Source organism: Erpetoichthys calabaricus, chromosome 4, assembly GCF_900747795.2.
Source record: "Erpetoichthys calabaricus chromosome 4, fErpCal1.3, whole genome shotgun sequence".
NCBI classification, from domain to species: Eukaryota; Metazoa; Chordata; class Cladistia; order Polypteriformes; family Polypteridae; genus Erpetoichthys; species Erpetoichthys calabaricus.
In genome coordinates this window covers 268,310,269-268,333,305 of record NC_041397.2, presented here as the reverse complement: position 1 = coordinate 268,333,305, position 23,037 = coordinate 268,310,269, and the positions used below count along the sequence as shown (strand labels likewise).

The 23,037-nt window shown below is 38.6% G+C and overlaps 1 protein-coding gene across 1 annotated transcript in view; it reads right to left on the bottom strand.

Annotated features, from left to right (window-relative positions):
- Positions 1-3,648: 3,648 nt before the first annotated feature.
- cfap91 (cilia and flagella associated protein 91) overlaps positions 3,649-23,037 on the bottom strand; it is a 63,167-nt gene continuing 43,778 nt past the window's right edge. Inside the window, exons 15-17 of the mRNA XM_028800766.2 lie at positions 20,445-20,593; positions 16,925-17,016; positions 3,649-3,779 (exon numbers count right to left, since the gene is read on the bottom strand). Coding sequence (XP_028656599.1) covers positions 3,649-3,779; positions 16,925-17,016; positions 20,445-20,593 — 372 coding nt within the window. The remainder of the gene's footprint in view (positions 3,780-16,924; positions 17,017-20,444; positions 20,594-23,037) is intronic.

The following is a 23,037-nucleotide window of genomic DNA, read 5'->3' as shown; positions in this document are numbered from 1 at the left end:
GGGGACTGTGTAGGGCCTGTGGGACAAGGGGAAGATGTGCCTCACGGCTGAAGAAAATAAATCTTTTTGTTTAATTTTCACATGCCTGGTATGAGTAAGTGTAGTTGGGTGTGTGAGTATGATGGACTAGCACCACATCGATTTTGGTTCCTGCCTTGCACACAGTGCTGCCTGAACAGCTTTTGTCCCATATTATCAGGGCTGGTGGAGCAACTTACAAAATAGATGGACACATAGCTTCCATAGTAAGTTTGTTCCTTTGTCAACCTACATGTGGAAAAAGGCCTGATAGCAATTTGCAGAGGTAGCAAAACTGGTCAATTTGCACAATAAATTAAATGGCACTGACCAGAAAGCAAGAGATAGTGCAAGGAGGTGGCAGAGTTAAACATGTTAAGATTTCCACTGGGTGTGACGAGGATGGATAGGATTAGAAATGAGTACATTAGAGGGTCAGCTCAACTTGGACGGTTGGGAGACAAAGTCAGAGAGGCGAGATTGCGTTGGTTTGGACATGTGCAGAGGAGAGATGCTGGGTATATTGGGAGAAGGATGCTAAGGATAGAGCTGCCAGGGAAGAGGAAAAGATGAAGGTCTAAGCGAAGGTTTATGGATGTGGTGAGAAAGGACATGCAGGTGATGGGTGTGACAGAACAAGATGCAGAGGACAGAAGGATATAGAAGAAGATGATCTGCTGTGGCAACCCCTAATAGGAGCAGCTGAAAGAAGAAGAAGATTAGTAATATGCATTGTTTATGTTTCCATTTGTGCTTTTTATACAGTTCTTGTACTCACTTGCTCAAAACTGTTACTATTTAGCACTATTTTGTAACTGTATTTGTCTTTTTTCCTCTCTTAGTGCACTTTTATATTTTTTTAGAAAAAAATGGAGATTTAAGGAGAATATTTGAACAAAGTGTGTTTAACTTCAATAGAAGTAACAAACCATTATAAAGTTTTATTTTATACATTGTGGAAGCTGGCCTGAACACAGACAGGCGGACACTGAAGGTTCAACCACCAACACATAATTATTCATAATTACAGTGCACACAACCCAGTACTCCTGTACCAAGCACCCTTCAAGTCCTGGCCTCTCTCAATGCCTTTCACTCTTCTTGTCCGCCTCCACTCTTCTCCTCCGAGCTCCGTCCTCTTCCACCCGACTCCAGCCATCGAATGGAGGGAGGCGGCCCCTTTTATATCTACCCGGACGTGCTCCAGGTGTCCCTGGTCTTGGTCCCCCCAGCACTTCCGGGTGTGGTGGAAGTGCTGAGGACCAGGACTCTCCAGGTATTTGGGCGCCCACTGGCAGTGACCATGAGCCCCTATAGGGTTGAGCTTCCATGCTGCTTTCCCTTGGTCCCCATAGCCACCAGGGTGGTTGCCCCCTCGTGGTCCGGAGGAGGCGCTTGCCACTATATATATATATATATATATATATATATATATTAATTGTGATAGACAGCCAGGAACCCTGCCCTGCTGGGATGCCTGGAGGAAGAACGAACCAGGAGAGTGGCACTTCTTTTCCCTAGGCACCCGGTCGGTCCTTCATCCCTGGGGGACAGTGCTTCCGGGACACCAGGAAGTGCAGACGAACCAGGGATGGTTTATGCCCGGAGTGCTTCTGGGTGCAAGGGCAGCACTTCCGCCACACTGGGGAGTGCTGCCGGAAGTCCATTATCAGGCACCTGGAGCACATCCGGGGCTAGATAAAAGAGGCTGCCTCCTTCCATTCGGGGAGCTGGAGTCGGGTAGAAGAGGACGGAGCTTGCGAGGCAGGAGTGTAGGCGGCCTGAGGAACGAAGGACTGAGTAAAGATTGTAAATAGTTGTATATAATATAAATAAACGTGTGTGTGTTTGGACTTTGCGGTGTCGTGTCTGTCTGTGGCCGGGCTAGCTATTACATAATATATGAACTGTTTAAGAAGATGTTCAAATACAGTACAGTTCAAAAATAATGCTTTGCAAAGAAGTGAATTACATTTCCTTTGGAGGTTTTCAGAAAGAGTGATCAGGACAAAGGTCAAAGCATTGAATTCAGGGCAACCAAGTAACTAAAATCAAGATACTAACCTTAAAATTAAAACATGAAAAGAAGCTGTAAATAAACAAAGCCCTTGTTCTTTGTTTTTGAACTACTTTAGCATCTGACTATTGCAGTGTTGTTTTTCTTTTCGTACGTTTGGATGCTTTTGTGAGCATCTCTTATCTTGCTTTGTCATCAGCTGAAGAGACTAGTGGTGCCCATATAAAACAATGTTCAAAACAGCAGTGCCCTTAAAAAACATCTAACAAACTAGTGACACAAGGATGCCACAACCTAACAATAAAGTTAAAAGCAACAATTACAATAATAATTGTTGAAAAATTCAATAAAATGACACAGAACAAAGTTCTTAACAAATGTTTTGTTCAAAGCATACTGAATTTGCACCCTTCTATAATATAAGTTTTAACTGGATGTGATAAAGGTAGATATTGATCTTCTAACCATCAACCACTGCTTGATGCAGCATGTATTCCTACAGTAACCAAGCTTACACTGGCCCTGTAATCTCTGGTTGAAGAATGAAGCTTTTAATAGAGTGAAATAGATATTTTTTTAATTAACTAAACAAATTTGGGTTTGAAGATAATATATGCATATGTGCCTAAATTAAATTATTATATTCTGGCCCAGGTGCATCTGTTCACATAAACACCATACATTCTTATAACTTCTAAATAAGGATGTCAACTATTGCCAAAACATTTGGTAATTGTTATCAAAATCCTAGCTATTGAAACACAAAGAAAGGAATTTAAAAAAAAGTATTTCTCTGATTTGATGATGTTATTCTTTATCATGAACCAAACTTACCATTGTCAACCCTATTAAATCTGTTGAATGAATTTTACAGGATACCTAGGTTCAAAGAGTATTTTTAAGTGAACTCCCTAACATAGCTTACTAAATTGTATCATTTTTCACTGATTGTTTAGGAATTGTTAAAAATCATTACAGTTAAAATTTTTTTCAAACTAGTTTCTGCAGTATGATGGAAAGCATTACACAAGATGTTAATAGTTGGTTAATTTTTCAGTTCTCTTTAGCTGGGAAAATGTTATACTGTTTAGAAGGTTATCGTTACAAAATTCCTACTTATCTTTCAGAGGATCACCATATACTGCATATTAACAAGTCCTTTATAAACATTTACATTCAACATCTCTTACTAAAAAAATGACACTGCAAAGATCCATGCAGTGAGTGGCAGACCATTATCTAACTTCTAATATTTATACTATGAGACTATGCATTGACACAGAAGGTAACATGACTGCCATAACCTGGACAGAAAAACTTGTTCAAACTCTTCTCTATATGTTTTGCGTTGTTTCCTAGTCAGCAAAAGTTGTAATAATTTATCAGGAGTCTAGTCAGTTCTGTTTTAACACATGAAAGATGATCTCTTAAAGGGTTTTTGGTTCATTAGCTCACAGAGCTGAGTTGCGGAATGGTGCTAGTGTTGGTTATAATTGAAATGTTGTACTGATGCTATTTTCAGATTTTTAAAATTTTTATTTATTTTAATGTGGAAATTAAGCTCAATAAAACTTAACAATAAAAATATTGTACCCAATTGATAGAATGATCTGTTACTGCGTAGGAGCTTCTGAGATTCTTCCTGTTTCTTCTTTTGGAACTTCTGGCACCTTCTGCCCATTCTGAATCACATTGTGCACCACTTCACGGGCAGCACGCAAGTGCTTGAGCTGCGACTGTTTTACTGTCAGAAACAATATTTAAGAAAAATAATATAGTTAAATAATCAAGATATATTACCATGCAACTTTATTTACAACAGATTTTGTATCACTCATAGATTAAAATCTACAGTATCAATTGACCCATTAACAAATCCTTCATGGTTGAGGGCTACAGATTCTTACCTGAGTGCATTTCTGCCAAATGTGAACAAACTGCAATCATTTCTGATTTTACACTGCCAAACACACATCTTTAGCATACAACATTTGTTTCAAATGTGCTACATTTCTGAGTGTATGATTTTGATCTTTTGCACTGATTCAAGATTCTCCATCAGGTAGGTTCTTCTGCTGTATGCTATACTGTTTATAAACACCCAATTAGTTTGTAATGTCTCTATCCCTCTTGAATTTTCCAATAAATAAAAAAAACAACAATGAACGACTTTGGCTGAACAGTTTTTTGCATTCACAAATCCTTCCTCTAAAAAGAAACAAGAGTGCACACTATAGGTTTATCAGGAGTGGTGAATTAAATTAAAAAATAAAAAAAGTCATACAATAAATTAGAATTAGAAAATGTATAAAATTCAGTTGTGTCCAGAGACCTAGCTGGTTTGAAAGTTGGAAAATGTTATATTTTTTTAGATATTTTAAACAATCAGGTATTACATTTTTTAATAGTGAGTCATATTCAAAAATAAGAACAACAACAGAATGTATTTATATGTATTAGTAGGCAGCATTAAATATAAGCTTTTTAACAACACTTTACAATATCATGTAGTTAAAAATGTAGCCCAAATAGGCTTGTGGTGACTCAATAGGTTTCATACACAGAAGAGTTCAGTTCAAGTGAAGTAAAAATGGCATTGTTTAATGTGCTACTGTTATTTGTTATATACAGGATCTCTGACTAATTGTAGTTGAAATTTCTTAAACAACATTTTTAAATGAAATACCAAATGGAGAGATAAAAGCTCTATTAAAGTCTTAAGGTAAAATTGCTGGCTGTTCTGGACCATGATGGAGAGCAGGTTTGGAGCTTTTCAGACTTATTGCAGTCTCACAGAAATATTCAGTAACTATGATGTGCTTATAATGCATCCATGAGGTAGTTTTCAGTGTAAAGAAATCTCTCTATTATATAAAAAAATCCTGGGATGAGACAAGACTTTTTCAGAGAGATAATTTCAAGTCCCTCAAGACGAGACTTTGTGCCAAGAGATTTAACCACTTATAATCAGCCCAGACTCAGTGGAATTGAAAACCTAGCAGGTCCAAGCAGGGGCAGAAATAAAAGTCAAAGAGTAGAAGACATAGTAGAACATCATAAAGAGGTTCAAACATGTTGGTGCGATACACATGCAGAGCAGGTTAGAGATTATGAAAGTACTAAAATTCGAAGACCTCAAAAAACTGATAGTAAAGATCACATTAGTACTAACAAACGAAAATTATTACTCGGTGAAATAATGGAACAGTGAAAAGAGAGTGAATATATGGACATAGGTGATATAACAGAAGTATGTAGATATTGTTCGGCTTTAAACTTTAAGTCGGAGACTTGTAGATCATCTAATTCAGGGGTCTCCAACACGTCGCTCGTGATGTTAATGAATCCTACATAAATATGAAAACTTGATTAGTCAAATTAGGGGTGGGCGATCTTTCCAAAAAATCATATCATGATCCTTTTAACACAAAATCACGATCCACAATCTGAATTGCAATCTATCTTTTCAATGTGGCATACACTTAAGAGAAAATCTGGACTCAAACTCATAAGTAGCACTTTATTTTAAATATCAAAGAAAGTTGAATTCAATTGTTTTCTCGTTCGCTAACTAAGCAGGGTTAAGGAAGACGCCCCGAAGCTGCGTGTTTCTCAGATTTGCGGAAATACATCGGTACCGCAAACGAACAATGATACATAGAGAAATGAGAGGAGTCACAAAATCAACTGGAATGTTCAAGCAAATTATAGAAAAAAACTCGATCCAATTCCATTAAGTAGTTCTCTTGTGAAAAGCGGACAGACAAACAGAGAGACAGACATTGGATTTTATATATTATATATTAGTAAACCTTCAAAATAATGTACAGTTAATGTCTCAACAGCATTTCTGGAGCTTAGTAGAGTCAGATAACTATAAGAATCTTCACCAAGCAGCTCTGAAAATGTCTGCTTTGTTTGTGTCTACATTCCTCTGTGAGTCTGCCTTTTCTGACATGAATGTCATGAAATCAAAGTTCAGAACAAGACTGACAGATGAACATTTAAATGACTCCATAATAGTGAACCTAAGTGGCTACACTCCACCATACATCTCTCTTGTTGACTCCATACAGTGCCAGTCATCTGACTAACTAAAAAACACATCACACATGCAACTGGACATGTGAATACTCTTGTGAAGTGAAACAGTGACACGTAACAAAATGACCAAATGAATAAGTCATATCTGTGTGTTTGTAATTGCATTGTTTTGTTTTGACAGCATTCATGTTTTAATTCAATAGTGTGAGATACACTAGAAAATGCATACAGACATAAAAAATGCACTTGCAGGTGAACAAAATATTTTTTGTGATGTTTTAATGCAAAATGTGAGTTGTGAACACCAACATTTCGCATTTGCATCATTCAATGCTCAAAACGTAGATTTACACGATTCCGGACCATACGCTATGAGAATCTGTGGTTCCACTACAATTAAAGCTACTACAATTTAATTTCAAAGAAACCACAATTCGGTCAGGTTTATATTTATGATCACAGAGAAGCAATGCAACATAGAATCAAAAGAGTTAAACGATCGGACGTATTAGAAATTCTACAGCCAATCTTCTTTTTCTATTGGCTACTCCTGTTTGGGGTTGCCACAGCGGATCACATTGTCCGCATATTGATTTGGCAAAATTTTACATCGGGTGCCCTTCCTGACGTAACCCTCCCCATTTATCTGAGCTTGGGACCGGCACGAAGAAACACACTGGTTTGTGCATCCCAGAAATTCTACAGCCAAAAATGGATACAAATCCATACGTCCAAAAGTACCGCACTTTACATAAAATTTATCTGAAAAACACGGAAAAAGAAGTTTTCTTGGATTTCTGTATGAATCCGAAAGATCACGCTCACATATATAATAAACCAACATGTGACGAATTGTTCATATTCATGTTTATCCAAAAGCACAACATGATTCGTTGCAGGCGGTAGATCTGGGAAATGACTAGCATGTAGGGCCCGCGTGTAGGAGGTTAGCAAGTGAAGCAATCAGGGGGCAGAACCCCCTAGTTTTTAAAAATATTGAGTACGTATTTGTACAATCTCTGCTGACAGAGTGATGCTTACATAAGTCATTTCCTGTTATTTTTTTAAATTAATTAAATTAATTTAAACTTAACTCAGGCAGCAGGAGAAGTGAGCTGTTGTAACAAGTGGGTTGCAAGCCTCTCTTGGTGTTTGACTAACTGACTGGTATTGGGACCTGTTTGCCATCAGGAGAGGCTATTGGATTAGTAAAACAGAAAAATATACAAAATATACAACATGAAGCAAGCTCTCTTAAGGTAAATCTGAAACAGTAAACTAATCTGCAGTTGAACAGAATGTTTATCTGTTTTAACATGGACAAGTCTGAAAAAATGCCAATGCTTTTTAACTGGGGGTTTTGAAATGTCAAATATTTGTACAGTGTACTGTACTCGGGATACTTCAACAGAAATTTGAGCTTTTCTGATATATTTCCTTGAAGAAGCAGTGCCAAATTTAAAAAAAAAAAAATCAGTCCACTGGGAGCCGAGCTGTTTCATATGGGAGCACTTTGGAATTCTGCAGAAGCAAAAAACTCTGACCTGAGCTGTTCAGTTTGTTGCCATGGAAACCCTCATTAGAGAACAGAAGATGGTAAATGGGATGAGATGAGGAATGACCATTAATAGAGAGATCCAAAAAGGTTTGCCTCGCAGATCCCAAAGTGTTAGTTGTTGACTCTAAATTTGACCTGTGTACGTGTGTGTGCATCTGAGTGAGAGTCCCCAGAGGTGGACTGCTGGAAAAATGTCTGTTGCCAGGAATGCTCTAGAAACACAAAACTCTTCAACAGAAAAAATAGTTTACAAAATAGATGGGTAGATCTGTGTATAAATGTGTCATATTAATAATTTCACTAAAACCCTGCCTTTTCTAGAATTGACTCCGGCCTTGCCAAGATAGACAATGGGAATGGATATTATTTAAGCCAATATTTTCATCTTAGATCTTGAACTCACATATACATATATCAGTTAAGGTTTTTTTTTTCCATGAACCCATTATTCACTATTCAATTCCCAAGTCAGCTTAAGTCAGATAGGAATTCAGACAACAATGTCATGAAATATTCAAAATGGAGAAAGTACTCGGAGTGAGTATTGTGACAACAGCCTGAGTAAGCAGGATAACAGCAGACTCTACTGCTCAAGTGACCTAAAAGCCCGATTGTTCTGCATTTGCTGTCTTGACTGTGTTTAACATTTGTGATTAATGTTCTTAATGGATACAGCACAGTCATTAGAGCTGCTACATCATAGCACTATTTGTGTTTTTCTCCTGTCTCTAGTCTATTATTGGACTCTGTGAGGAGTCTATACTATTTTTCAATACCTTTGTGGATTTTCTCGTTCCCATTTTTCAACACACATTCCAGTGAAGTACAGGAAGACATGAGTGGGAGTTCTGAATTGGCCTGCTGTGTGAGAGCACAACTGAAATGGCACACTGTCCAGAGGTGGCAGCCTATCACCCCCTGCCAGACCCAGAGACCAAATTAAGAAAGGGCCCAGAAGACCACAGTCACATAAAAAGATATGTTTTTTATTGAAAAATAAATGTAGGGATGAACAATGATTGATTATTCTGTATTGATTTGATGTGTGTGTGTGTTCTGCAGTGGATGGATTCCATTCCGGGAGCTGAATACAACCTTCTGTCTACTACTTCCTATGAATTTGTAATGGAGAAGTAGATTTAGAGTATGGGTTGATGAACAGATACTATTAAATTCAGTACTACATGCACTAACTATATTTTTACACTAATCTGAAATATACAATATTTTATTGCAATATGTTCAGATTGCATTTATTTGAAGTAGCACCATTCCAAGCAACCAGCACCACAAAATGACTTACAACACAGTTAATGATCCATCCATCCATCCATCCATTTTAAGCTGTTTATTCCAGGATCATAAAATTCCAGGCAGGAACCAAAGCTTAATGGGATTCCAGTATAACATAAGGCACACACATCTACTCACTCACAGGCACTGATACCTCATCAGTTTACAGTTGGTAAATACTTTTTTTCTCATATTAGACGGGAAAAACATGCAAAGAAGAAATTCAAAAGAAATCCAAAAGAACTGGCAGACTTTAGACAGACAATAAATGTAAAGAATTATTATTATTATTATTAATCAAACAAGGAACTCAACCCAAGTCATTGGAGCTGTGTGTAGTAGCACCTGTCTGACCATATCATGTTTTCATTATGGCTGCTGCCATGTTGTTGTTGTTGTTGGATAGAGATGGTAACCCAGAACATGAGATGTGTGGTATATGATGCCATAGACGATTTCCAGGTCATCTGAGATTACAAATAAACAAAAGCTTTCATGGTGATGTATGTTAAATGTGTAGATTCTTTGGTTACTAGATTCCTGGCTGTGAGTCTTTTCAATGTGACCTTAGCTCTGATTTTTGGCTAATAACAAAGATGGGACAGACTCCCAGTTTGAGAATTAGGGGCTTTGCTTTTGACTTATATTTCATGTTCTCGTTGCATGTGAGTAATTAAAATTCTTTATACATTCACTTAGAAATCCCATTATTATTTGACTGTGCAGCAGAAGGCTACCATCTCAGTCTCACCACTGCTCACTGTGTCATTCTGAACAAACCTGTTAACTTGCCGAGCTTGTTCTAAAGAAATATTCACTATTGTAATTGTACTATTAAAAAGCTAGCTTTGTAGATGAGGCCTGAAGACAATTTTTTTTAACATCATAAATGGTAATGGATGTTAGTGGGTGTGTAGGGCTCTCAACATAAGCCTGACATAAATGTTATGAATATTGCTATTATTCAACGTGTTCAAAATATGTAAAGCAAGGGAGCTCAATTATGATCCTATCTATTATGAGCAAGGATGAAAGATTATAAATTAGAAGCCAATCCTTGCTGATAACAGAATCTATGATTTTAAATTCTGATTAAAATGAATTGTGTTAATGAATGACTGCATTCTGCCACATCTAATATTGTTCATTTTTACTTTCCAAGGATTATCATTTGGGTGGCACAGTGGGTAGCACTGCTGCCTCGCAGTTGGGAGACCTGGGGACCTGGGTTCACTTCCCGGGTCCTCCCTGCGTGGAGTTTGCATGTTCTCCCCGTGTCTGCGTGGGTTTCCTCCGGGCGCTCCGGTTTCCTCCCACATTCCAAAGACATGCAGGTTAGGTGGATTGGCGATTCTAAATTGGCCCTAGTGTGTGCTTGGTGTGTTTGTGTGTGTCCTGCGGTGGGTTGGCACCCTGCCCGGGATTGGTTCCTGCCTTGTGCCCTGTGTTGGCTGGGATTGGCTCCAGCAGACCCCCGTGACCCTGTGTTCGGATTCAGCGGGTTGGATAATGGATGGATGGATTATCATTCAGATAATTTGAGTCCTGGAGTAACTTTCAGACCTTCATGTTTTTCCAAATAATTATAACAGACACTTCATGAGGAACACAGACAAGTGTAAATGAGACTAAATTAAATTGTAAACTGCTGGCTTCTTTGTCCATTGCAACTCATTTTTAATTGGAAGCTAATTAAGAAAATATGTTTTAAGTAAAAGCAGAGAATGAAGTTGTTTAAGAATAAAATTAAGATTTGAGAATTTCTACACAGATGATGGAACCAAAACCTTCAACTACTGTGGCTCTCCAGGGCTGAACTTGAGCATCCCTGGTTGAAGGTATTGCAAATACCAAACTAATTTCTTTCAAATAGGTCTAAATCTTTTTCACAATCTCAGAAATCACTGTTTAGAATATAATTACAAACAGCATTAAAAGACACCATAACACATATTCACTAGACAGCATGATATAATAAAAAGAATAAAGCTTTCCCATGTTTAATTTTGTTACCCAGAAACAAAGACAATACCTGTCCTTCATTATAAAACAATGCAGCCAATGACTGGGGCTCAACAGAAGATGGCACTCTTGTTCAATACATTTGAAATAAGGACTGAAAAATGTCAATCAAATATGCACACAAATTTGTTTAAGGCTTAAGTAAAAGTAGAGAAAACGGAAATGTACAGTATATGTATAATGTGAACTAGAGTAAAGCTGTACCTGAATCAAAAACAGGATGCCTTTTTTAATTAAGATGACCTGTGCAACCTGTATAAGATGAGCTGAAATCTAAATAATCAAAGTAGAACTTAGCGTTAACATTTAAAATGCACCATCTAATGGAATGTAACATGTAATGTACAGTATGTAATAAAAAAATGCATCGCATTTGTTTATCCAACAGATGGCATATCACAAACATTTGTAGTAATAAAATATGTTGCATTTTCCATTTTAATGAATGCCACATAACAAACATTAGCACTGCTTTTACGAATCCCATAACAAATGGCATATAACAAGAGACATAGCAATTGGACACAGACACACATACACACAATCGCTTGTCCTTTTATTATGGTGACTAATAACAGGAGAGGGAGAAACAAAAATAACTGTAGCATAAAGTGGAAAGCAAAGACACATGGGATCACAACACACCCTGACCACACCTGTGCTTGTACCTTCATTATGCTACTGTGGGCTTTCCATCACTGGACAGTCAGACTCATCCTCTGGCTATAAGATCTCGCTTCCACTAAAGGTGAAATTAAAATAAACTTCAGACTAGAGTTACTTTCAGAACATCCCTGGAACTGCATCCCCAGAATCCTGGGTCCAACCTCCAAGAGGTCCACCTGGCAACCTTTGTGTTCCTGCAAGACTCAACCCTAGTACACACTTATATATTGTACTGAATACAGGGCTGATATCTTTATCCAAAGCAATTTAAAAGCTCAATATTCTTTATAATTGGTGACACATATATTTTTATACCCTCTGGCCTTATGTGGTGGAGTGATATTTTGTATATAAGTCGATAAATATTTTGTATGTCTGTATTTGTAAGTCAGACAAAGCAAACGTAATATTAGTGTTTCAAGAGGCATGTTTTATTTCACTGATGAGAACAGTAGTGTTTTGATGTCTAACAAACCAAACCCCGAGTCTTTAGGACTGACTCAGGGTGTGAAATGTATTGCATTGCCTCAGACTGGTTTGGCAAAGGATTCTGTGCACCCCAATCAATCTGAGCTAAACAAATGGTATCCACTACTTGGGGGGCAGGTGTGAAAAGGCGGTGTGTGCACCCATTGGTCTGCAGTATGGCTGTTTGGGTTGGTTTTGAACGAGAGGCCTTTCTGTACCACAATGTCCTATTGGCCTGAGGAGTTGTACAGGAATGTAGAAAATCAGTCGCTTTACCCTATCTCTCTCTCACTCTCTCTCTCACACCATGACCATGAAGAGAGCAAAATGAGGAGCACAAGTTGGCAGCCATATTGAGACAGGCCTGCGGCCCATCCTGAAGAAAGCTGACTAGAAATGATGACTTGACCAGAGACATTTGAGTAACTACAAGTCTGTGTACCACCTGAAACTACACATCAGCATTTATCAAGTTGTATGGTTGCCAATATTCACATGTACTTTGCTTAATCATTATTATTTTATGAATATTATCAATAATAAATTATTAAAAACTATAACTTAACTCTTGCTTGTCCTTTTACTCTATGTAATTGCCTGAGTTTATTGATGTAGAAGGGAAGGTGGGGAGAAGTTATAAAGTACAATACCTTATAAACAGTGGCAAGTCTATGGGATTTGGGGCATTCTGATAAAGTCTACACAATAAAGAGTACAAAAAAGGAAAGTAGAGTCAAACAGGACTCTACCAACCTCACAGGTGGCGCAGTGGTAGCGCTGCTGCTTTACAGTATGGAGATTGTGGGTTTGCTTCCCGGGTCCTCTCTGTGTGGAGAGCGCTTTCAGTAATGAGAAAAGTGCTATATAAATGTAAAGAATTATTATTATTAAGACAAAACACCCTATCAATATTAAATGGGAATCCATAGGTTTAAGAATATTATGGTATGTTACACATGAGGCATAGGCAGGAGTGAGTTACTCAGGGTGACTTTAAACAATATAGTTTAAAGTCAGCTTACCACACTATTTACTAATTCAAGAGTCACCAATATATGCAACAAGAAGCAATGGACAAAGTGATGGGCCTCCCTGCAGCCACTTGTCAGTATTCTTTAATTAAGTGGTCATTCCTATGGGACACAACCTCCTTCTGGCATCAGACCATCTAGCCTCCTGGTGCAGCTCCATACATCACCTCTGCAGAAGGATGTACGTTTAGTATTGTCAGGTCTTTTATGCCTCTGCTATATCCCCTGGTCACAAAATGGTACCCTTTTGAAATTTATAAAATGTTTCAGTATACAGCAGTTTCCTCCTGCTCCTACCTCCCCAAAAACATGCACATTTGTTTAGCTGGGAGCTGTAAAATGGCTGTGTGAATGGGTGTTGACTATGTGATTTAATGTACTCTACAGTGAACTTGAACCAAATGCTGCTGATCTCCCTATGATCCATACATAGAAAGAGGCAGGTGCAGAAAAAGGTTGGATGATTAAACTGTATATTCAGTCACTCATTTTCTGAATATATTCCTTCTAGTATCGGGTGACATGGAGTACAAAGCAGGAAAACATCATTAAAAGGAAACCCATTCATTACAAGGTACATATACTCAGGGCCGGATTTTCCTATAGGCTAACTAGGCTTCAGCCTAGGGCCTCAAGATCAAGAGGGGCCTACATTCAAATTGTTAGCAAAATTAAAATTACACTATTCTAAAAACAGTGAACACTAAAACACTGAACCGAAAATAAGGAGAAATTCTATGCATATGACTAATAAACAAACATAAAAATGTATTGGTTAAGATCAACGCGTATTACGTATTTTATTATCTCTCATGTAATTTACAAACTTAAAAATGGAAGGTGAAAGGGCCTCATAAGTGGAATAGCCTAGGGCCTCTTTTCATATAAATCCGGCCCTGCATATACTCACTAATTTAGAATGAATAATTAACCTAAAGTGTACCTTGTCATAAAGTAGAAGAAAATCAGAGTGCTTGGTAAGAAACAAAGCAGACACTGGGAAAATAAGCAAACGCATACAGATCCAGGATTATACCCATAAACTAAAAAAAATGGCGTAAGAAAGTGAACTCATGCAAAAGAACAATTCATCTAGAACAGGAGATTCTTAGCACAAATGATCAATTAGCATAAAGCCAAATACATGATGGAAATTACTAAAGAACAAACACATTAAGAAAATTTGATTACTTTAAAACTAGAAATTTTATCTCAGTCTTATTTTGTGAGAGACACACACAGCAGCAGCATGAATCAGAAAAATGTGGCCAAGGGATGCAACTAATGAGATAAATCTATGAAGAAGATCATTCTGAAAATCCTGCTCTTCTAGAAGTTTACGTTGATCTAAAGCAGGTCTTCAAAATTCTCAAACGGATTGATAAAGTAGATCTAGCAGAATTCTTTCACCTTCAACAGTGAATCACGTACTCATGGACACCAGTGGAAATTATGGGGAAAAGCATTTAGGACTGAAACCAGGAAATATTTCTTTATGCAAAGAGTTGTAGGACTCCGGAAACAGAAACCTTAACAACATTTAAGAAGTGTTTGGATAACATATTGGGAAAGCTTAGCTACTGTATGAGCAGAACAAATGAACTTGACGGAGTGAAGAGTTGTGATGGGAAGGGTTCGTGGTAACCTGCATGCACTGCTCCGAGGTTGATTGGGGTGCTTGGCTGATCGTGCATTCCCATGCAAATGCAAACAGATCAGTCAGGTGCCTCATTCACACCTTCGAGTAGGTGATTGCAGCACCTGTACCCAAGAGCAGCTTAAAAAGAGAGCCTGCGTGAGAGAAGGACATGGAAAAACTGAAGCAAGTCAGAGGTTAAAGGGACATGAGAGAAAGAGAAGGCAGGATCGGGAGAAGAGCCAGTACGAGAGAGTCCTGGCAGAGGAATGTGTGACCGTCACTCAAGAGGGGACTGAGGGTCATTAATGCTGAGCAATCTGGGGAGCAGATGTACAACCACTCCATGAGGACTCTTATGCAGGCACATTGTGGATGCTGAAGGACTGATGACGAGGACCTCTCGCTGATAAGCCTCTTCATTGGGAACAAACACTACTTTTCGCTGATGGCAACACGAATTAGACGATCTACAAGTCTCCGACTTAAAGTTTAAATCAAACAATATATTCAGTCTCTTTTCGAGTAATAATTTCCATTTGTTTGCGCTAATGCGATCTATACTATCCTTTTTTTGAGACTTTCGAATTTTTGTACTTCCAATATCTCTAACCTGCTCTGCATGCATAACACGCCAACGTTTTTGAATTCTTTACGACGTTCTAGTTTGTCATCTACTCTTTGTCTTTTATTTCCAGCACCAGCATGGTTAAATCTCTTGGCACAAAGTCTCATCTTGCGGAACGTGAAAGTGTCTCTCTTCAGAAGATCATATCTCGTCGCAGGATTAAAAATCTCGTCTCCGAAGATTTTTTTATTATAATAGAGGGAAATACACTGGTTGGATTTGCTTATATGAACAACAATTTAAATTGTACATTTAAGTCAGAACCATTATATTTGCATATTTCAGTTTTCACTGTGATATTGACACATAACCCCTGCAAATAAAGAAATCTTACTGTATTTCAGACAAAAATGTAAATATGAGGGCTGGCAGAGTGGTTTCCAATGCTTCTCCATGAATAAAGAGCCCTGGGTTTGAATCACACTGCTCACTGGCTGTCTGTGTGGAGTTTGCTTGTTCTCCATTGTCTGTGTAGTTTTTTGTCCTGGTATTATAGCGTTCCTCCCCATCCCAAAGATGCATGTGTTAGGTCAGTTAGTTACTGTGTATTACTCCATGACAGTGTGTGCTGAGTGGGAACTCTGATGGGCTGGTCTGAAGTTTACAGTTCATTCCTGCCCAGTGCTATGAATTGGACTAATATGACTTAAAAATGGCTAAATGAATGGATTTCTGTCTACCTTTTACAGTGTTGCTTATGTTATACTAGACAAAGAGCCCGTTTCGACAACGCAAGATGAAACGGGCACGAGTTTGTGTCAGCAGTGTATGAAGAACAAATGATAAGTAACGAAGAAGTTGTTTTGTAATGATTGTAGTCCGCTTTACTCATTACTGTACAGACTTGTACTGTTAGTTGATGAATTTTCCAGGCCTATAGTGTAATATTGAATGATGAATGTTCCAGCACAATATGGAATAGTAATAAGTATAAACACCACAAACCTGATATAGGTGTATTGAATGAATGCGTAATTGAATCAGTATGAGTAATTAGGCCTCGAGCTGTAGTCAAAATCGCCTTTCAGGCCTCTAGAGCTTTAATCGAAGTCGCCTTTCTCTTTGAATTTTTGTGGCTGTAAATCCGCTGCCTGCCGCGATGTTGGGGTTGGATGTCGGTCTCGTAAGGTTTTTCGGGCAGCTGCACAGAAGGCGACTGTGCATTTGGCTTCGGACAGACGTGAGTGAGTGAGTGAGGAGGCAGGCGAATTATGTATTAAGATAATTATGTACAGAAAAAATATTTTACACAGCATTTCAATTCTTTTTGAATCATAGGGGGTCTTCTTTGAAATTTCTTTAGTCCCACTATATCCTTTTTTCTAATACAAAAACCAAAACTGTGCACAGTACTCCAGATGAGCCAATTCTAATGAGTTGTATACTTTAAGGGTGACTTCTCTTGACTTGCATCCACATTTTAGGTATATAACCTAACACCATATTACCCTTCTTAATTGTTTCTGTACACTCTCTGGATGTACTATCACTCCTAGGTCCCTCTCATAAAGTGAGCTCCTTAATTTATCCAATAAACACTTACCTTTTTCTCGGAATGTGATTTTGTGCACTTCTGGAATGAGAAAACTGTACACCAGTTCTGCAACAATTTCTTCTGACTGAAGGCGTGTCCGGCTGCAGAGACAGTAAGCCAGACACATATTTGTTATTTTAGCAATGTACAGAAATCCATAAGCATTGCAAATACTTAAATACCTAGTTGTCAGCATTGAGCTTATATGTTGTTTCCTTCATGCTAGATTCATCTTCAGTTTTCTCCGCCATAGCAAAAATTTCTATGTTAAATGATTTAATGAGTCTAAATCGGCCCATTGTGAATAAACATGGACACTTGTGTGTGCAAGTGTGCCCTCTGATGCTCTGTTATAGTACTGTATTAAATGTTATGTTTAGGACAGCCTCTGGTCACTCAAGACCTAGTACTGGAAAAATTGGGATCAAAAAATTCAATTTAGCTTATTCCTATAAAACACACTTCCTCTTACAAGTCCAGTATGCTTTACACTAATGACTAATACAGTGCAATGCAAGAGTAGGAATACACTAGCAGAGTGGAGTATTTTTTTATTCTATCACTTTACATCAAACATACACATAAAACCATCTGATACAACTTAATTCAACAGATATTGATAAAGATTACTTTAACCTAGGAGCCTAGCATACCAAAGGAACACAATGGACTGAATGGTCTCCACTTGTTTGTGAGATTTCTTATGTTCTTTCTCTCTTGCAGTCTAATTCTGCTTCAGAGGTCAGTTCTACTTGATTGTTTCATGTGGTCCACAATATGGAAAAGTGACAGTGGTAGTCTCATTAGGCTCTTAGAGTACAGTGCTGCTATTAATGGTTGTTCAATAAATTAGAACATTAGAACGTTAGAACAATCTAGATGAGAACAGTCCATTCAGCCCAACAAAGCTCCCCAGTCCAATCCACTTAATTCTTCTAAAATAACATCAAGTTGAGTTTTGAAAGACCCTTAACTCTTTCTGTCTACTGAACTACTTGGTAGCTTATTCCAAGTGTCTGTGGTTCTCTGTGTGAAGAAAAACTTCCTAGTGTTTGTGTGAAATTCACCCTTAACAAGTTTCCAGCTGTGTCTCCGTGTTCTTGATGAACTCATTTTAAAATAACAGTCTCGATCCACTGCACTAATTCCCTTCATAATTTTAAACACTTCAGTCATGTCACCTCTTTATCTTCTTTTGCTTAAACTTTATAGGCTCAGCTCTTTTAATCTTTCCTCATAATTCATCCCCTGTAACCTTGGAATGAGCCTAGTCGCTCTTCTCTGGACATTTTCTAGTGGCACTATGTCCTTTTTGTAGCCTGGAGACCAAAACATCCCACCGTTTAACAGATTCTAGATTATCTGCCAATCCACCAACTGCAGCTCGGTATCATCTGCTAACTTAACCAGCTTGTTGATTTGCATTTATATAAACTAAAAATAGCAGTGGCCCTAGCATTGACTCTTGTGGAACACAACTCTTAACATCAGCCAATTCTGATAAGCTTCCTTGCAACATCACCCTCTGCTTCCTGCGTCTGAGCCAATTTTGCATCCTTCTACAAACATCACCCTGAACTCCCACTTCTTTTAGATTGATGCCCAACCCAAGAAATGAAGAAAAGGATAACGGTAGAAGAAATTAACTTAATGGGACAGACAAAGGAACAGCAAGGTAGGCAAGTGGGCCTGCCACCCGATCTAGCAGACCTAAATTACCTATGTTTAGTTAGGGCCAGCCCTGCTAAAACCAGGCAAAGATGCCTCAGACCCAAAATCTTCAGATCAATATCACTCCTTTGCCACCTCTACAAGCTGTATGAATGCCTGATTCTCAACTATCAGTGGCCCCTGATCAAAGAACATTTAATCCCAGAGCAATCTGGCTTTCACCCGGGCGAATCATGCACAGCACAGATACTCAGTCTCACCCAGCACATAGAAGATGGCTTAGAAATAGGAAAAATCAAAGGCTCAGTATTCGTAGATCTCTCAGGTGTGTATTATACTGTGAATCACAGGTTGCTCCTCTCTAAGATCTATGACATGACACATGACTAGTGCAAGTCATCCAATCCATAATGGAAAATAGGAGATTTTTTGTTGAATTATGCAAAAAGAACAGCTGTTGGAAACACCAAAAAAATGGCTTTCATCGGGGAAGTGTGCTAGAATCGATCCTTTTCAACATCTACACAAATGATCAACTCATTCACCCTGAATGCAGCAGCTTCTTATATGCTGATGACCTATGCGTCACAGCGCAGGAGAAAGAGTTCACCACTGTTGAGACAGTCCTTACATCAGCCCTCTCAATCTATTACAGCAAGAACTATCTGAGAGCAAACCCAACCAAGACACAGGCTACTGCTTTCCATCTGCGCCATCAGGAGGCAAACAGGAAGCTATGCATCACCTGGGATGGCATGACAATAGAACACCACCCGAACCCAGTGTATCTTTGAGTTGTCCTTGACTGGAACATGATTTATAGGGCCCATGTGGAAAAGACGATTGGGAATGGCAGCGCCCACAATAACATCCTCAGAAAACTGGCCAACAACTGGTGGGGTGCAAACCCAGCAACCCTGCACTCCACTGCACTCGCACTCTGTTATTCTGCAGCAGAATACACATGCCCAGTTTGGGAGTGATCAGCACATGTCAGGAAACTTGACTGTATACTCAATGAGAGCTGTCGTAATATCACTGGATACCTAAAACCGACACCCATCAACAGCCTCTAAATACTGGGTGCAAATAAGATAAGAAATGTGGTGAGTAGCCGAGAAAAACAGAGGCAAATAGAGAACCCCAAACACCCACTGTATGGCCAAACCAATGTTGCTAAATGCCTGAAATCCCGGAAAAGCTTCATACACAAGACCATTCCCCACCCAAAACTCAACAGTCAAAGCGACAAAGCCACTCAATTTACATCTCTAGCCTAAAAATGGGAGAACATCTTCCCACTGGTGGTGACTTTTACTGGACAACATGGAAAAACCTTAATCACCTACGCACTAGGACTGGTAGATCCAAAGCCAACATGATCAAGTGTGGGTATTCCAATGACAGCAATGTATGCAACTGTGGGGAAAAACAGACTATGGAACATCTACTGATCTGCCCACACATGGACGAAAAATGCACCATGGAGGACCTCCTTCACCATGGCCACAGACAGAGAGCTATAGCCTGTGCTCGGCACTGGAAGGTCATATAAAACCTTGGTTTAAGAACTCGAGAAGAAGAAGAAGTTAGGGCCAGAAGGCTGTGTCCCTTTTATTTTGCATCCTTTTCACATAATTTCACATTATGTCTGTTCAAACTCTTCTAGGTCAAATTTTAAGTATTAAAGGAAATATTTATATAGGACTCTATGTGAATGAACATGTTATAAAGACATATAAGAGAGTTACTTTTCTTTTGGTTACATTTTATTTTGTCAAGAAGTTATTCATAGAATAAGGCAATATCTTCTACACACAGGTCCATGAAGAGTATATCAGCATAATGCACTACTCACGTTTCCTCCATTGTATAGGCAATATTATTTATCTCTTCAGCCACCTTGTGTATCTCCTCTCTTGCTTGCTCATCGGCTGTACTTTCCAGGTTGCTAAAAATGATGTCTTCTAAATAACAGTCTACTGTTTCTTGATGCACCCTCACAACCTTGAGTAAATATAATACAATATGAAAATGATAATATGGCACACAAGTACCAACTAATTAGGAATTCAGAACCAAAATTAAACTACATAGAATCATCAACATGTTTATTTTGTGGTTGTTTAAACTCATTGTATTTCAAACAGCTTGTTGTAATTATTAAAACGACCACTGCTAACTATGAACATAATACAACCATCCACTTATTTGTAAGGTTTGTTGGAGAAGCTGGAGCTTACTTTAGCAGTAGTCACTGTAACAGCACATATACATAGTGCACTGCACAGTGGATTCAGAAAGTGTTCTGACCCCTTCACTTTTTCACATTTTATTATGTTGCAGCCATGTGCTAAATTCATTTAAATTAATCTTTTTCCCCACATCAAGCCACACCCAATACCCTAGAATGACAAAGTAAATACAGGATTTTAGAATTTTTTTGCCAATTTATTAAATATAAAAAAACTGAAATATTACATTGACATGAGTATTCTGACCCTTTGCTATGACAGCTGAAATCTGGCTCAGGCACAACCCATTCCATTGATCAGCATTAAGATGTTTTTGCATTTTGTATGGAGTCCATCTGTAGTCAATTTAATGGAATGGCCATGGTTAGGAAAAGCACATACCTGTCTATTGAAGGTCCCACAGATGACAATGTGTATGACAGCAAAAACCAAGTCTTGAGAACGAAGGAATTCCCTGCAGAGCTCAGAGACTGTTTCCAAGAAGGTTCCCAAGAGCACAGTGGCCTCCATAATTCTTATATTGAAAAGGTTTGTTATAATCACTGCTCTTCCTAGAGCATGCCCCACTGACAAACTGAGCGATCATGGTAGAAGGGCCTTGATAAGAAAAGTAACCAAGAACCCTAACCAAGAGTAACCAAGAGTCTCCTTGGCTGAGCTTTAGCGAACCTAAGTGGAGATGAGAGAAACTTCCAGAAAGACAACCATCACTGTAATATTCCACCAATCTGGGCTTCATGACAGAGTGTCCAGGCAGAAGCCTCTCCTAAAAAGGCACCTAAAAGACTCTCAGACTGTAAGAAAGAAGGTTCTCTCATCTCATAAAACTAAGATCAGCATTTTGTCTGGAGGAAACCAGGCACTGCTCATCAACTGTGCAATACCATTCCAACAGTGAAACATGGTGGTGACAGCATCATGCTGTGGGGTTATTTTACACAGCAGGGACTGGGTAACTGGACAGGGTTAAGGGAAAACTGAACATAGCAAAATACAGAGATATCATTAATAAAAACCTGCTCCAGAGTACTCTGGATCTCAGTCTTGGCTGAATATTCACCTTCCAACAAAACAATCAGCCTAAGCACCAAGCAAAGGCAACAAAGGAGTGGCTTAGGGAATGTCCTTGAGTTACTCAGCTACAGCCTGGGATTGAACCTAATCAAACATCTCAGGAGAGACCTCAAAATAGCTATCCACCGACGGTCTCCATCCAACATGAGACAGCTTGAGAGGATTGTACTGAAGACAGGCAGAAAATACTCAAATTCAGGTGTGTAAATTGTCATTTTGATGTATTGACTGGTGTTCAACGTGGCGAGAAAATAAATTTAAACAATTTACCACAAGGTTGCAACTTAGCAAAATGTGAAAAAAGTAAAGGGTTCTGAACACTTTCTGAATCTGCTGTAGGTACTTAAGCTTCTGTCACCACCTTGAATCCATGCCTAGAGGAATTCAGGCTGTTCTGGAGGGAAAAGGAAGTCCTATATGGTACTATAGGGGTATACCCTATAAAGTGGTTATTTATAGTCAGGTCCATAAGTATTTTGGACAGTAGCACAATTTCCATAATTTTGGCTCTGTACATCACCATAATGGGCTTGAAATGAAACAATCATTATGTGATTGAAGTATATAGACTTTCAGCTTTAATTCAAGGGGTTTAACAAAAATATAGTATGAGGGGCTCAAAAGTTTATGGACAATTCACTGAGAAGCAGGTAAAAGTCTGGAATTGATTCCAAATGTGGAATTTGCATTTGGAAGCTGTTGCTGTGAACACTCCAGTTCTGGAACATTTTTTTTTTTTGGATAAAGGAAATTAAGATCAATATGTACAAGAGTGGTGGAAAGAGAAGAACATGGAAATGAATGGCTCATGATCCGATGAAATCCAAATCATCTGTGAAACATGGTAGAGGCAGTTTTATGGCATGATCATGCCTGACGGCCAATGGAAGTGGGTCACTAGTGTTTATTGATGATATAACTGCTGGCAGAAGTAGCAGGATGAATTCTGAAGTGTACAGGGCTATGGAGATTCAGACAAGTGCTGAAAAACTGATAGGACAACACTTCGCAGTACAGATGGACAATGAACCAAAACATACTGCAAAAGCAAACCAAGTGCTTTCCAACACAGTAGAACTAACCTCAACCCAATCAGACATGCATTTCACTTGCTGAAGGCAA